The sequence below is a fragment of the Lytechinus variegatus genome, chromosome 1 (genome assembly GCF_018143015.1).
Source record: "Lytechinus variegatus isolate NC3 chromosome 1, Lvar_3.0, whole genome shotgun sequence".
Classification (NCBI taxonomy): domain Eukaryota; kingdom Metazoa; phylum Echinodermata; class Echinoidea; order Temnopleuroida; family Toxopneustidae; genus Lytechinus; species Lytechinus variegatus.
Window position 1 is genome coordinate 85352382 of NC_054740.1, and position 16173 is coordinate 85368554.

General features: G+C 35.0%; 1 protein-coding gene across 1 annotated transcript in view; it reads right to left on the reverse strand.

Annotated features, from left to right (window-relative positions):
- Nucleotides 1-16173, reverse strand: part of LOC121432088 (alpha-catulin-like) — a 43150-nt gene that overhangs the window by 19728 nt on the left and 7249 nt on the right. Inside the window, exons 3-7 of the mRNA XM_041629940.1 lie at nucleotides 11488-11663; nucleotides 10423-10542; nucleotides 9031-9120; nucleotides 8127-8321; nucleotides 6110-6319 (exon numbers count right to left, since the gene is read on the reverse strand). Of these exons, the coding sequence (XP_041485874.1) occupies nucleotides 6110-6319; nucleotides 8127-8321; nucleotides 9031-9120; nucleotides 10423-10542; nucleotides 11488-11663 (791 nt within the window). The remainder of the gene's footprint in view (nucleotides 1-6109; nucleotides 6320-8126; nucleotides 8322-9030; nucleotides 9121-10422; nucleotides 10543-11487; nucleotides 11664-16173) is intronic.

Below are 16173 nucleotides of genomic sequence, written 5' to 3' on the forward strand. Positions count from 1 at the left end.
CTTCTTATTACAGGTATTCTGTTGATGCATTTTCGAAAGAGCAAGGGGGGGGGGTGACAGAGAGAAAAAGGTAGTAGGATGGTGAATGTGTGTGCAGTAGCGTACCTAGGATTTTCCACAGGGGGAGGGGGGGGCAAAATCGTCCGCAAAAAATGACAAAAAAGGGGTCTTCAATCACAAAAGGATTTCGTACCAGAAAAAAATGGACAAGCAAAAAAAAAACAACTCGTCAGGGGGGGGGGCAAGGATAGGTTCCTTGCATTATATTGGTTGTGACTCGTCAGGGGGGGGGGGGCAGTCTGCCCCCCGTAGGTACGCTAGTGTGTGTGACAGATATAGAAAGAAAATGAGCGGCAACAAGAGAAAGATAATGAGATCGAGAGAGAACACTTCATCACTTTCACTTCAATATTGAGAAAAGTTTCAAATTGAAATGAGAAATAGAAATTGATATAATTTTTTTTGATAAAAAAATATTCAGGAAATATATATGATAAACCTCTAATTTTTTTGGGAATGAAATAAACTTCTAATTCTAGCTACAACTACCCCACCCCCCCCCCAAAAAAAAGGTTATCTTTCCAAAAGTCGGGTCATCTCGTCCCAAATACATGTTTTATTTCGATTTTGAATGATCTTGTATTTTTACCATCATAAAAGAACTAAACTATTTTGAGTAGGGATTTCAGCCAATGTTTCAGTGATCCACAAATATTTATTTTTATGCGTGCTAGAGTTATGGGATGCACTTTTGATTACCATTAACAAAATAAAGTCAAGATTTAGGGAAAATATCAGGGCGGTCTCAATTTTAAGAAAGGAAAATAAACAAATTGGAGGATAAAGTTTACTTCAGAAAATTTTGGGACGTGTTCTTTCTAGAATTTACATTTGAATTGATTTTTTAAAAATATTCTTGGCGATGGAACTGGATTCAAAGGTCGTTCGCAATTTTGATTATGACGTAAGAACAGCTGATCGACAATCTTTGTTATGACTGTTGTTTTTATACTGAAAAAGCATTAGAAGATCCATACTTTTAGAATATTGGTTGCCGGACGACTATATACGGGCATGCGCGTTGTTACTCTCAGCCTCAGCTAAGCTAAGCGATCGAGATCGTAGACATGCAAAATCAACAGCCGATTTTCATATTAAATATGCCGCTTACCACCAAAAATGTAAGTATTAAGAGAAAGCGATCTGATAAGATACTACTACTACTGAAACTGTTGAAGTAATTATATTCATACCTCAAGTTTCATCGAGTAATCTTTATATTACATCTGTTTGTTGTCATTTTATTTTCAGCCGAATTAAATTTATTCAATGATTATAAACATGACATCGATGTTTACGGATGGGACCGACGTGAGATTATCGTCGACGCGCAGACGACCGCAATGGTTGAGACAAATTTTCATTTTTATTGCATTTTGTGATGTATCTAAAAAATAGCGGATGTACAATACAATCGACTCATCCAACAATGAATAAGTTTTTAATGTACTTTCATTTCATGTAATCGATTGAGATTGCAAATTTCGGTATTTTATACCCCAGATTTTGGATTTTCGAACCCTGTTTGCCGTGGTCAGCAAAGACGTAGCAGACAACATACGCTCTACTGAGCATGCTCAGAACCGTGGTCTAAAATAAACCATGGTTTAAACCATGGTTTAATTTTAAACCATGGACTAAAGAAACCATCGTTCGTGAAACAGAGAGGGGGTTTTAAACCCCTCGGGGTTTAAACCATGGACTAAAAAACCTAGGAGGGGGTTTAAACCCCCTCGGGGTTTAAACCTCCTTTGTGAATTCGGGCCATAAACTTAAGAAGTTATGATGCCAAAGACCCCCAACATGACCTTAGTTCATTGACCCTAAATGACCTTTGACCTTGGTCATGTGACCTGAAATTCGCACAGGATGTTCATTGATGCTTGATTACTCTTACGTTAAGTTTTATGAACTAACTCCATAAAAATTTAAAGTTAGGATGAAAATTCAACAAATACTCCCAACATGCCAGAAATTCATTGACCCTAAATGACCTTTGACCTTGACCTGAACCTCAAGCAAGATATTCAGTGATACTTCATTACCCTTATGTGTAAATTTCATGAACTAGGTCCATATACTTTGTAAGTTATGATTACATTTTAAAAACTTGCCCCTCAGGTTAACATTTTGATATTGATCCCCCACATAGTCTAAGTTCATTGACTCTAAATGACCTTTGACCTTAATCATGTGACTTGAAACTTGCACAGGATGTTCAGTGATACGTGATCACTCTTATGTCCAAGTTTAGTGAACTAGGTCCATATACTTTCTAAGTTATGAGGTCATTACAAAAATTTAACCTTAGGTTAAGATATGATGTTGACCCCATCAGAAAAGCGGCGCCTAAAGTCTTGCATTGCTATGCAGGCGAGACAAAAACTTGACTTTCCAGGAATAAGCACAAAGGATATCAATTGCAGTTTCATGCAAAAAATGGAGATTGGCAAGAATTTTTGTCTGAAATGAAAATCTATCCCTTGCTACCCTTGATACAATTTCCAGGAAATTCAACTATGTAAATCTGTTCCTTGAGCCATTATTCATGTAAAGCAGCTACAATACTGATACCCATCTTATCATCATGTTTGTAAAAAGCCATGCAACTGGACTAAAAATGCATTAGAATTTATATTCACATACTTTAAGCCTTTGCCTCCACATACATCTTAACTGAAAATGTGTATTCAGACATAAAGACTTCCAGCAAAGAAATAAAGTTGATTCTGAGTAAAAAAAACATGGATATAAATTTCTACAAGTTGGAAAGTATAATGTAGTGATCAGTAAGATTTGGACAAGGATTTTTAAGTGCTCTATGGATATACTACATGTACATCGGAGGGTGTTTCACAGATCTAAGTGTGACTGCTTAAATGCTTGCGCACATATGATATAAACTCTTTGTGACCCCCCCCCAGATGTGAAATGAGGCAATTTACAAGCAGAACAAGCTGCATCTTTGATTAGGGTCCTTCTATGCAAGGTAGAGAGGAAATTACAAGAAACTCATTTCCTACATAGGCAGGACATAAAGGCAATCCCACGTGAGATGTTCTCACAAGATGGCTATGATGTTTCAATGAGCATTTTTCAAATTGTCTACATATAATGGAAAATGTCTATTTAACAACATCTGGGGAATGTATTGTGTTGTAGATCAAGGATTTTTTTAAAATTATAGTGACCCTCCCCCCTCTCGTCCATCTTCCTTACTCACAGAATAAACATATAGGATTGTGTTAGAGGGCAGGTTCTTTACAAGTTGCATGTGTCAGATTTGTTGTGTGTGTTGTAAGATGAGCATCTGCACATCTTACAAATAGTTGATATTGATCCGATCAATTGCAACTATGGAAAGTCAGCAAAGTCAACATATAAAATGCATGTTTGTTAAAAAAAATTCTAGATATGAATGTACAGTTGAGGCCAAAAGTTTACATACACCCAGGAAATTCAAAGAAAAGATGACACTTGCGAAGCATCATAAAATTCACTGTATCTTATGAAGTATTTATGCTATCATGACAAATTTGATATCAAACAAATGAGTATATCATGCCCCTTCATCACATTGCTTTGTCATCAGCAGGTGAAAATATTGAGGTGTTTTATTCCCAAAAAATTCTTCATATTTTAGTCAAATTAAAAATAAAACCTTGACAAAAACTTTTTATATTTGTGCTAATTACTTCTTCACACAAACATTTCAGATTACACATTTTTGTTCAGTGGTGACATTTCATGATAGAAAAAGCAATATAAATCATAGATTTAACATTTATCTATTTCTATGAAACAATTTTTGAAAATATAATGACAAACAATAGAATACATTTGTCACAAATATTACTTTTTTTTTCTTTTTAAAAAAAATCCACCTGAAATTTACTTTAATCCAGCGGCATTCCAATCATGTGAGAGAGCTTAACATGCTCTTTCATTTGACATAAAATTCATGGTAGTATTTATATTTCTGAAGATATAGTAAATTTTACAGTTTGGAAAACAAACCAATTTCACTAAATTCCATGGGTGTATGTAAACTTTCGGCGTCAACTGTATATGCACAAATTCATTGATTTCTTGACAAATTGGTGTGTTCTCCTATGTTTACAAAGGACATTTTGCAAATTTCCTGTATAAAAAATTATGACACTGATGGATTTCCATAGAGTTACAACTGATTCGATCAATCTTAACTCTTTGTAAGATGGGGGCCCAGGAGAGGAAGGAAGATTCAGCAAGCCTAGCCCCTCCCCCTCCATCCCTTATCTTCTCATTCCCTCGCCAATGTTCATTTGGACTGATAGATTTCTAATTACACAGGATCGAGTCTTGTTCTCTTGGCGCCCATAGGGCAGTTCCCAATTAGGGGTATGGAATATTTTCACCGAGCCTTCTGGGTATGAAAACATTCCTTGTTGTTCTAGCTGTCTTGGGGTGCTCATATAGTACATTAAACACGGCATGGCCATCATTCTTCACACTGGTCAACACACATCATCCATTCACATCAATCAGATCTTCATTGAGGAAGAGAAAATTGGGGAAACACAAAAATGCACCACTCCCTCCCCGAATGGATTAACATTTCATATCAATATAAACATATTACATATAAACATAATAACACAAATTACATACAAAAAACAATATGAAATAAAATACCCTACATGTATATATTCCTGTGATAAATATATCAATAAGAATCAATATTAACTTTATTCTCAGAATAAATCCTAGACGAAATGTTTACCTAACCAATTACCCTAAAACTAATGAAACAAGGGGATTCGAAATCCAAGCCCCACCCCCCAACAAAAAAATACATAAATGTGTCTCCCATAATTGTGGGTAAAAAAAAAATTGACTTGGTGAAAAATGGTATCTTATTTCTTCTACTGCCTCTTTTATGCACAAAATCAGACAAGAAAAACATTCACAAAATCCTATTTTAAAAACACCAATACACTTTTTACACTTGCAAAAATGTCCTTAACCCCTGTACTGTAGGTGGGACTAAATTGCCATTTAGCCCCACCTATAGTATGGGATTATTTTGGCCCAGCATAACAGCAGGGTCATTCAAGCAATTGCTGTGCTAAGAGTGATAGTCCGAAGTTGAAAGTCACTTGTGAGAAAAGAAACCCAGCCAAGCTAAGGACAGTGTTCAATGTATGCCCTCGGGGCAACGGAGCCAGCGCCGTTGTCCAATCAGAGTAAAATGTAAGTGCTCATGAATTGCCACCACTAGTCCGGGATTACTGAATTGTGTGAGAGAAAGGACGCATTTCCTTAACTGGGTTTAGGGAGATTATTTGGCCGTGTGAAAAAGGAAGACAAATAGTATGGGATTAAGGATAGTACAGGGTTAAGAAAACATAGTGTAAAAAGCCTATTAGGGTATCTGAAAGGAAAAGTTAGAATACAGCATTACACTGACTTCGGGCATAAGGGGTGCACAAGATAGCTGTAAGAATGATGACTGATAATATCTGACTGATGGTCTTCCCATATACAGGGTGGGGGGGGGGGGGTTGCATCACAAATCTGACAAGAGGAAATGATAACAGGTGTTCAAGTATTTTCAGAAAGGAAATGTCAGCTGAAAATAACTTGGTACTGGGATATACAAGAATAGATCTTATATATTGTAAAGATTACATCTTTTTCTTTAGTTTAACAAGCAAGAAATATGAATAAACAATCCTTTAAGCACAACAACCACTCTCGAAAAATCATTTATGAATGATTCTTGAATGCCATACATATAACAATAAACATCAAATAACACTTCAGGGGCTCATAACACAAAGCTTAGCAATCATTTTAGAACTTTTTTTTCACAATTGATTGCATTGAATACAATGTACAATCAATTGTAAAATAAAGCGTAAGATCAATCACTAACATTTGTGTTATGAAACCCAGGATAAGTTAGATCCATTCACCACAGACCTGCACCCTAATATCAATACAAACTGAGAAACAATTCAATTTATCAGACAATGTCTACGTTCATAAACTTTCATCAATCACTTACATGCATTATCGTTCTCCCATGGTCATTGAGAGCCGTCAGATTAGCCCGGGCCCTTTCACATAAGGTCAGTATTCTTTCTCTGTGTTCATGTGAAGTATAGGCAGAGTCTGTAAAGTCCTGGGTGGTGTCGACGAGCAGGTCCATGGCTAGCTGCATCTTCGTTCTTGTAGGTTCGTCAGCAAGGGTTACTTTGGAGGTTTCCACCAGATCCTAATGAGGAAGTCCATGAATATTCATCACTAGACTCAGATTATACTTATCCAATTAGAAAATTTGCAAAAATAATATTGGGAGCTTGCACATCACCTATGTCACTAATATAAAATATTGTCTTACACTTTATTTTCTTTCCTCAGTCTTTTTTTCTTCAGGTGTACTAGATCAGCTTTGTGATTAACGAAAAAGAATTCAATATATTACTGCAAACAATCTAACTTTTCTTACACTTTGTGCACTAAATTCATAAAATTAAGATTTTTATTGGATCCCCCTCTCTGATAAACAGTTACACCACAGATATATACCACAGCATGCTTGAATAACACAATTGATGGATTGGTTAAAAATCTGTGACATTATCAAGTAATCATACTTAAAGATAGTTAACGTAAATTTGTTTGGTTTATAAGAATTAATAAGAATCATATCTTTGTTCAGCTGAAATTTGTTTCATTTATCCTGGGGTAGTATTCTGAGATCCATTTTATCTCAGATAAAATAAAATATTTTATCTCCGTTAAAATCAGTGAGATAAAATACCCTTAAAATCTCTCTGAATTGGTATTCTGAGAACAGTTTTATCTTCATTTTATCTCTGTAAGACACAGCTGTTTTTCAATCAATATCCAATTAGAAACACGCTTTTATAGCTCTCTCATATTACTCAACCAATGAAAATCCATTCCGCCAGGAGGTGTGGCAAAGGAGTGAGATTTTGTCAATTTATTGATTTTAAATACGCTTGCGCGTCTTTACAGAGATTTCTTTTAAAAAAAGACAATACCCTATCTATGTTTTGAAGTCTATTTTGCATCTTTTCAAGCATCATTTCAAAGACAAAATTTAAGAAAAGTCTTATGAAATACTTCCTGATTGTACAGGAATAATGTTAAGGTGTTATTCTTAATAGATATATATATTTTTTTCATTTTCATGTCAACATTTGGAGTTAATTCACTTAGAAATAATGATGAAATCAACATCGTGGAGATAAAATAGCCCCAAACCTCTTTTTTAAAGTTTATTTTATTTTTTCATCAAAGTAACATGGGCGCAAGCAAATAATCTGCGTTGCAATGGCCAGATACGCGATGAGTATGTCTACGCAGGCACTGCTCTGTTTCTTATCATCATAGATACGCAAAATGTAATTTATACGAATGTCATCTCAGAATACCGCCCCTGATCTGTGTATCTCATTACCTTTTTATAAGGACGATCAATTAAAGGGGAAGATCATCTGACAAATAGTTTAATGTAAAAATAGCAGAAAAAAAGAATAAAAAATATTGCTGAAGGTTTGAGGAAAATCCATCAAAGAATGAAGTATTTTAATCATTTGATTTGTGACGTCATATGGAAGCAACTTTCCTACATATCGTGTAGTGAAAGAACAGTGTCATATTCTCACGAAATTTAATAATGGTTTTTATTGTACCTTCAGTATATCAATAGACAAATCATTTCACACCTGTTCCTGAAAAATAAAAAGTTATAGTGAACCGTTAAAAATGTGAAATTCATGCAATTTATGTTAAATAACATGCGGCAGCTGCTTGAATATGTCACAAATCAAGAATTTATCATTAAGAGAACTGTTTAATGGACTTTCCTCAAAGTTTTACCAATATTTCCTGATATTTTTCTACTACTTTTACAGCAAACTTTTCTTCAGGGTGAACTTCCCCTTTAAGTGTTCCAGTCTGTGGTAGAAACCTAAGAAAGATGAAAAAACCACCAACATATTATACACACACTTTAGGATAACTAAATCTAAAAACATAGCAACAAGACCTACATGTAACTCCTGCATGATACTGTGCATATTAGGCCACGATGTAATGCCGTTTGGGGAAGAGTGAGAAGAGATGCGCTTGTTGTCGTACTTGTCGTAGATGATGTCTTCCACGTTGGAAAGGGCTTTCCTCATGTTGACGAAAACTGAATCGCGGGTCTTCTTGGCTGGCTCACATTCTGGATGTCTAAGGCACGTCTGGTCAGGGTTTGGAATACAAATAGGATTAAAAATTGAATGGGATTAAGATTACATTGAAGAGAGGCATTGGGCACAGGATAGTCTCAGCAAACTAACGCTATTGCGAGTATACAAAGACATTTTGCTGGTGCATATCAAGTTACAATCAGCTGCAATAGGATGTTCCAAAAATAAAAAAAGGCAATTTTGATAATGATTCATCAAAAGTAATTGTTATTTTTTTGCAAAAACAAGCTTTATGCGGGTATACAATGACCTCTGTGACATTCGACCTTGACATTGTGGCAAAAACCTTATCAGAAATAGTTCCTGCTTGAGGCATTTATCAGCCAAGTTTAAAGTTGAATCACTAGAGAGTTTCTAGGTTATCACAAGAACATGAATTGGACAGATGAACAGATAATCCCAAATCAAAATGCCTCTATAAGCCATCCATATTGGGCAAAGGCATTAAAGAAATTTAAAAAATTGAAGAATTTCTTAAATCAAATCAGTAAACCATACAATTCTGCTTTCTGTATCCAGTATGAAATGGACAAAGCAGGACAAATATATTTTCTTAAGTTGTAAACACAGAGACTGGACTAAGGAAATACCTCAGTACCTTTGGACTATCAGGGTACTAAATCTTCCTTTAATTGATCAAACTACCCGTATTCCTTAAGATGGAATGATGATGAATCTGATAGGGATGTCTTTGCCTTACCTTACATGATGTCAGCAGCATTGTGGTAGACTTCTCTAGGGTTGATCGGGTGCATGCCATCTTGGCTTTCGCTCTCTCATCTTTTAAATCCTGATAGACAGTAGTACACAAATATACATGTACTGTAATTGAGAACATTAGTAAGAATTGGTATAGTGGTTATGACTCTCGTCTTTTAATCTGAGGGACATGGATTCGATTTCAAGTCATGGCGTGTTTTCCTTCAGCAAGAAATTTAGCCACATTTTGCTGCACTCAACCCAGGTGAGGTGAATAGGTACCTGGTAGGAATTTATTCCTTGAAAGCAGCGCAAGTAACAGCTGTTCTGCTAAAGCCAGGATAAGTATGTTGCCTTACTGAAGAGTGCTTAGAGACTTCTGGGGAGCATTTCATGAAAGGACTTGTCGGACGTTTTATCCGACAAGTCCTGTTTTATCCGACAGTTACCATAGTAACACTGCCTCTCAGCCAATCAAAATCAAGGAAAGATGTCAGATCTGACAACTTGTTGGACAAAAATGTTGATGAAACGCTCCCCTGATAGAGTGTTGTGCTATACATGTATTAGCAAGTATAATTATTATTTTTATTACTGGAGCAGTTCTAACAAGTTTGGACTGCTTCAAATGTAACAAGTATGTGTGTGTGTGTGTGATTATTCTAATGGCTGAGAAAAAATGATGTGCATTATATCATTTAAGATAGTGATGCAGATCCTTGTTATTGAAATAACGTCCTTATCTAAAAATCATGACTGGTCTAAAGAACTGGTCACTTTTATCAGTCATTAATAAATTTTCCTGCCAGCCATGATAAAGGACAGGTCATGTGATAGAGTTCAGCCAATCACATGATCAGGATCCATATCATCATTTCATAATCACTCTTCTTAACCTGTATACATCAACTGAGGGAAAGGATGAACATTTTAAAGGTGAAGAATAAATTGGATGGTAAGAGCCTACATCACCATCCCACTGGGGAGATAAGATTATATGTTGAAGATGTAGCTACCACAGTATACTAATTTGAATTCAATAGTGAAACAGAATATGAATTACAGTTTAAGAGGTACCTATGTAAGCAAGAAAGGAAGAAAGAAAGAAAGAAAGAAAGAGAGGTAAAAATAATAGGTGGCATTACTAAAATATAATAAATGAGAAAATGTAATAGATAAAAGAGAAGGGAGATCATGCAAGGGGTAGAAAGAAACAAAAAACATAAAAGAGACTTAGCGTATGCATGAGAGGACGAAAAAAGAAGACCGAGAAGATGAGTAACGTACAAAAGAACAAGGGAAAAAAAACAATTATAGAAAGAGACGAATAGTTAATAAATGAGAGAAAGGGGCATTGAAAGAGAGGCTGGATATAAAAGTATCCAAAACATACCATCTGCCTATCCCCAGTTAAATGGGCTAGTTCCACCATCTCCCTGCCAAACTGACTGAAGCATTGAACAAATTCAGTAAAACTTCTTGTCTTATCGATACGCTCTAAGCTGTTACATACCTGGAATGTAAACAGGAAAATTAGCATATACAAACAATTAATTCTATCACATTGATATTCAATTATTTCATCAGTGCTAAATGCACTCCTTGCGACAACTATCGCAGGGCTGAACAAAATACATCTAAAGCCTCTGATCACATTTCAGCTGCCTATATCAATCACTGCTACTTTCCGTTGAAAAACAGATTTTTACAAAGGGCACTGCAACACAAACAAAATAAGTGATTGATTGCACATAGTGACCAATGCAATCAATCATAAAAATCTATTCTATGATAAATTATGAAGGTTTACATTATAGGTCCTTGAACGTGAAGTTGTAAGGTGATGTGGCCCTGGGGATAAGTCCCCTGACTTTGAACCACAAGGTCCAGGGTTCCAGTCCCACTGCAGCACCAATGTTATTTGGAAGGATATTTACCTACTTTTGCCACTCTACATCCAGGTACTAGTAGCAAATGAAATTTACTGTTAATTTCACAACATTGTGTTATCATACATGGCATCTAGCTGGAGTACCCCCCCCAGAATGTGCATACATTGTATGCAGGAAAGACAGATTGAATCTACTGACCCAGGTAATGATAATCAGCAAAAGTAATATGAGAAATATGAGAGTATGAATGTATTCTGTTATTACAATTTAAATATTTGTTCTTATTCATTTGTTCTCCATAAAATTAAAAAAGACATATTTTGAACTATGTTCTCAGACTTCCTGATGAGAATGTGACTAAAAACCCTGATATTTGGACAATTTTTCTGTTTTGCTAAAAAGAGATTAAAATGAACTTGCATAACAACAGGTGATATTACAACAATAGAGAGATATTCATGGTTACAACTACTATAACGAAACACCCAACATAAAAAAGCAATAACAATAATAAATATTAAAAAAGAACAACATGATCTCAATGTACACTTAACCATAATACTTACTCGATTTCTAGAATTTGATATCTGCTTGATAACAATCTTGTCAGCTAACAACAAGACCCTAGTAATGGCTGATAGAAGACCTCGGGCAGCCCGAACCATATTACCCTTTCCAGCTGGACTGGTCATCTGTCCTGCAGCATCATACGTTACATCAGTCAACTTGGCAATATTGCTTCCTGTGTTTAGAAACGAAGAAGAAAAACAAACTTTTCAAGGCTAGCTGATATTTCTGGCATAAAGTGTTGGGTAAGGATAGTTTAATTGATTGGGCAAACTCTAAAGTATTGCCAGTAATTATTTTTTTAACTAATTGTTGCGTCAAAAATTGTACCAGCTGTTGGCATTTTGAGCATTTACGAAAAGTTTGAATGCAAATCAGTCAAAATATTGCCCCAAGGTGTGTTGGAAAGATTGGCTTTACACTTTCACAGTTCACCTTGCCATATATGCTTATGTATGAGTTTTTTTTATGCAGCAGTAACAAGTAGATATTGAGGGGGGGGGTACACCTCCTCTCTTTCCTCTGAACAGACATATCCATACTTTCAAGGAGTGTTGACGAGGTAGAAATGATGTGTGGTGGCATTGAAATGTCAAAATAATAAAAATCAAAACATATTTCTTACCAATAATGGGTAAGGGGAAAGTACTCTATTTCTTACTTCAAATGCTTTTTATTTCATAGCTGATAATAAATAAAGCAGGTGTTAGAATCTTGGAACATTTTCTTCATGTTCAACAGAAAATAAGATGCATGAGGGACATATAGGTGCAACTTAAAAGATCAGAAAAGAACAAGATGAAGGTAGAGGATTAAGATGCAGAAAGAGAGAGAGAAAAAAAGGGATAGATACGGATAAAGACAGTCAGATGAAGAAAACAGGAATGAGAAGAAAAAAGTTCAAGGTGCCAAAGAAGGGAAATAAGAAAGGAGGAAATATGAAAGAAACATGTTTGAAATAAGAATAAAAAAAAACTCTAGCTAAAAATACAAAGTTTTTTCATTTAATCTTCTATACAGAAAACTGAAAAATAAAGAAGAGAGAGAGAGAGGCTGATAGATAAAGACAGAAAAACAGAGACGAGACAGACAAGGAGGGAGACAGACAGACTGATAGAAAGTGAAAATGACATAGATTGAAACCGAGGGTTAGGGTTTGAGCGAGAAAAGTACAATGTAGCTGAGAAATAGAGGAGACAGAGACAGAACCATTGGAAAGAGCAGGGAAAGTGATATACTGTAGATTTCCTTGGTCTAAGCAATGGACAAAGAAACAGAGAGGACTTCAGATAAGTCTCATTTTAAGAAGACATAAAATCATCAATAAACATCACATAAGAAGTGGGTCAGAATGCTCTGGAAAATCAAATTAATCCGAAGAATCCTAGCAATGATGAGCATTTCATGACAGACTCTCAAAGAATTCTGTAATGTCATGCACCTGCCGTGAATTTTCCATTACATTAACAACATCTACAGATGACCAGCATGAAATCTATCTACTGGGTTCGGCAGCCTTGGATAATTTTTTTTCAACAAAAAACAACTTCAAAAATGTAATCAGTATATGGAATCGATGTATTCACTCTCAGCCATCCAGTATATAAAGCAATTAATCTTGAAGAAAAAATAGAATATGTTCTAACAGTTTTCTTTACTTTGTAGAGTTAAAATAATCACATCTAAAATAACAAAGAATCCTGAATAGGATTTTTATCATTATAAAGCAAATAATGTCCAGTTGATCAAACTAAATACTTGTTATACTTTTAAGGAAAGATCCTTCAGCATCCCCTCCTGCTATTCCCTAAATAAGAGAAACTTTTCATGCAAGTAGATTAATTTGAAACTGTATACTATCTTTTCTACATGTATTTTTAGACAATTGAAGACATTACCAAAAAAGAAAACATTTTTATCACTTCCACAAGACTAAAATTTTAAATGTTTAGTAAATTGGGCCTTTGTTTCATTAATTTAACACCAATTACCTACTTTGTGTGACAAAAGATTTTTCTGTTTATGTCTAAAAGAACTATTATTTATCCATCTCTGAGACAATAACTATACTGTACATTATGCTCTTAAAATGTTCCATCAGTCCGAATGAAAAAGGCAAAAGGACTATCAATGCAGTATCAAACACAGTCTGAGCAACATCCAACATGTATCTGATTTTACGATATGGGACCCCTAAAGCGGTGTGAACAATTACATCCCCTGCCCAGATCTCTGTACTCCCTATATAGCTTCCGCCTGCCCTGCGGACATAATGTATCTCCCTTTAATCAACTAATCAATGCCAACTGATACAGGAAATGAAAGTCGGATGAACTGGACCGTCTTAATGGTCAGTGGCCAGTGTGAACGTATCCCCTGATGCTTATTACCCAATCCTCTCCAATTAGCATGATGTGTTCACATAGAATCTGTTTTCACTATCTTAAGTATATGAAACTTACATAAATGTTCCACATGTGCATGTTAAAACTCTGCACATGTTTTACAGATGGAAATATTCTGCTTTAATCAAATGTTCATTTCAAATTCTCTATCTGAAAAGCTCACTTGAAATACACAAGATGAGTTGTACGGTGATGCAGAAATTATACATGAAGAAAACGGGATAAGAACTTGTTACATGTGATAAAATATGCATAGACCTCTATATGAAACAAAGTAAGATTAGAATAAAAATGGCATTAAACAGCTTAATAATAGGACCAAAAGGGCATAAGACAATATGGTATATTACCAAATTGGCATTAAACAGCATGAGAGTAGGACCAAAGGGCATAAGATAAAATGGAATATTACCAAATTGGCATTAGACAAAGTGGCCCATATTCTGAAGTCCAGTGTAACTTAGACCATGATCTAACTCTATGTTAAAGTTATGGGAAGCTGAAAATGTCAAAATATTGTTTACATTGAATGTTTTTTTTTTTGCTTAATGTCTTCCTTCCGTATACTTTTATGATGAAGAAAAGTATCTGTAATTATTCCCAGTCAGTTATGAATGACTTGAATGGTAAATGAGCAGATGAATTGAACTTGTACTTTTAGCTATACCTGTCACAATGGCTATCCAGTTTACTGTAGACCAGAGTTTAAAGTTTAAACAAATGAATAAAGATGATGAAGAATTAGACAAAGTGGGATAAGACTAAAGGGACATTACACATTACACAAAGTAAACTTAGAGAAGATGGGGATTAAAACCAGTGTTATGAGGTCAAATGGGCAGTATACAAAGTACAAGAAGACAAATTGGGTAATTCAAATCCCAACACCACACACTGCAAATACCCCGGTGTTGATTTAACACCAGTCTGGTATATATTTTGTTCCAAACCAGGGAAGTGTTGAAACAAAACCAGTTAAGAATCTGATCACACTAATTGGTGTTAGCCTAACACCAAACAAGTGTTGTTTTAACACCTCTCTGGTGGGAGTCTGTGGACTAATATAGATACCATGCTGGTGTTAAATTAACACCAGCATTTTTGCAGTGCTCTAGACCTTAAAAGGTACCAAGCAATATAAACCCATTTGACTGGAGTCTGATCAAGCATGATTCGGGAACAGGATTGTGGGTGCTGAGAAAAAGGCCAGGTGACGCAGTAATTCAAAGTTGTGAAGTTGAATAAAATGCAATTTGTCATGCCTTCCTGGAGCTCAAAACCAACTGAAAAAGAGCGCCTACACCTCTTAATTGAAATCGTCTATGCTTCATCAAACATAAAACATTTTCACACATGTGTCTGCCCTTCATGTTCACGCCGTAATTCTATCCCACCATGCACTTCTTAAAGGTGGGCTGTGTTGTAATGTTGAATTTCTGCGAACGATCCTTGATTTGAGTCTATTGTTGAAGCTTCATCCAATCTCTTTGGCATCGCTCCACTAGGAAGTCAAAATAAGAATCAATACTGATGATATGGATTTCAAATAGATATTGAATATACATGTATCATACACTTCATTAAGCATTGGTATCAAATTTAATAAATTAAATAAATTAAAGGGTGACTGCTATGAAAAACCCTGACGTACAAATGAAATTTTAATACAATAATTCAACTTAACTTAATGTATGAATTTTTTAGTTTTTATTTCAATTTTAAAACTGAGTGTAATTTCAATGGTCATATTTCAAGCACAAATAGCAAGAACTTATCACTTTCATATTTTGGCTAGAAATATGATTTCACTGTCTCAATTATATTTTCACAAAGAATTGAGCAATGACAACTATATACATGTAAAAGTCACTACACATTTGTATGTTTCAAATGAAAAAACTATAATTCACTGTTTTTCACAATACCACAGCTTCACCAAAACTTAAAGAAAACTTGAATGTTGACTGGATATGTATTTTTCATTTTCAGTGAACTGCTCATCTGAATAGTAAATGTAAACTAATTATGTACTAAAACCACTTATATCTAAAATGTAAACTAATTATGTACTAAAACCATTTATCTTTATGTCTAGAAACAGTGTGGATGACTTTCATTGTAAACATTCCCTCATGATAAAACCTGCAGCTGCAAACGAACAATCCATAACGGATGATGTTTCTAAATTTGATAGCATTAAATCAAGACAGTTTATTCTGAAGAAGATTTTTTAAAGCTGGACGAGCACTAAAACCAGGTGCGGATCTAACAAGATTAGAC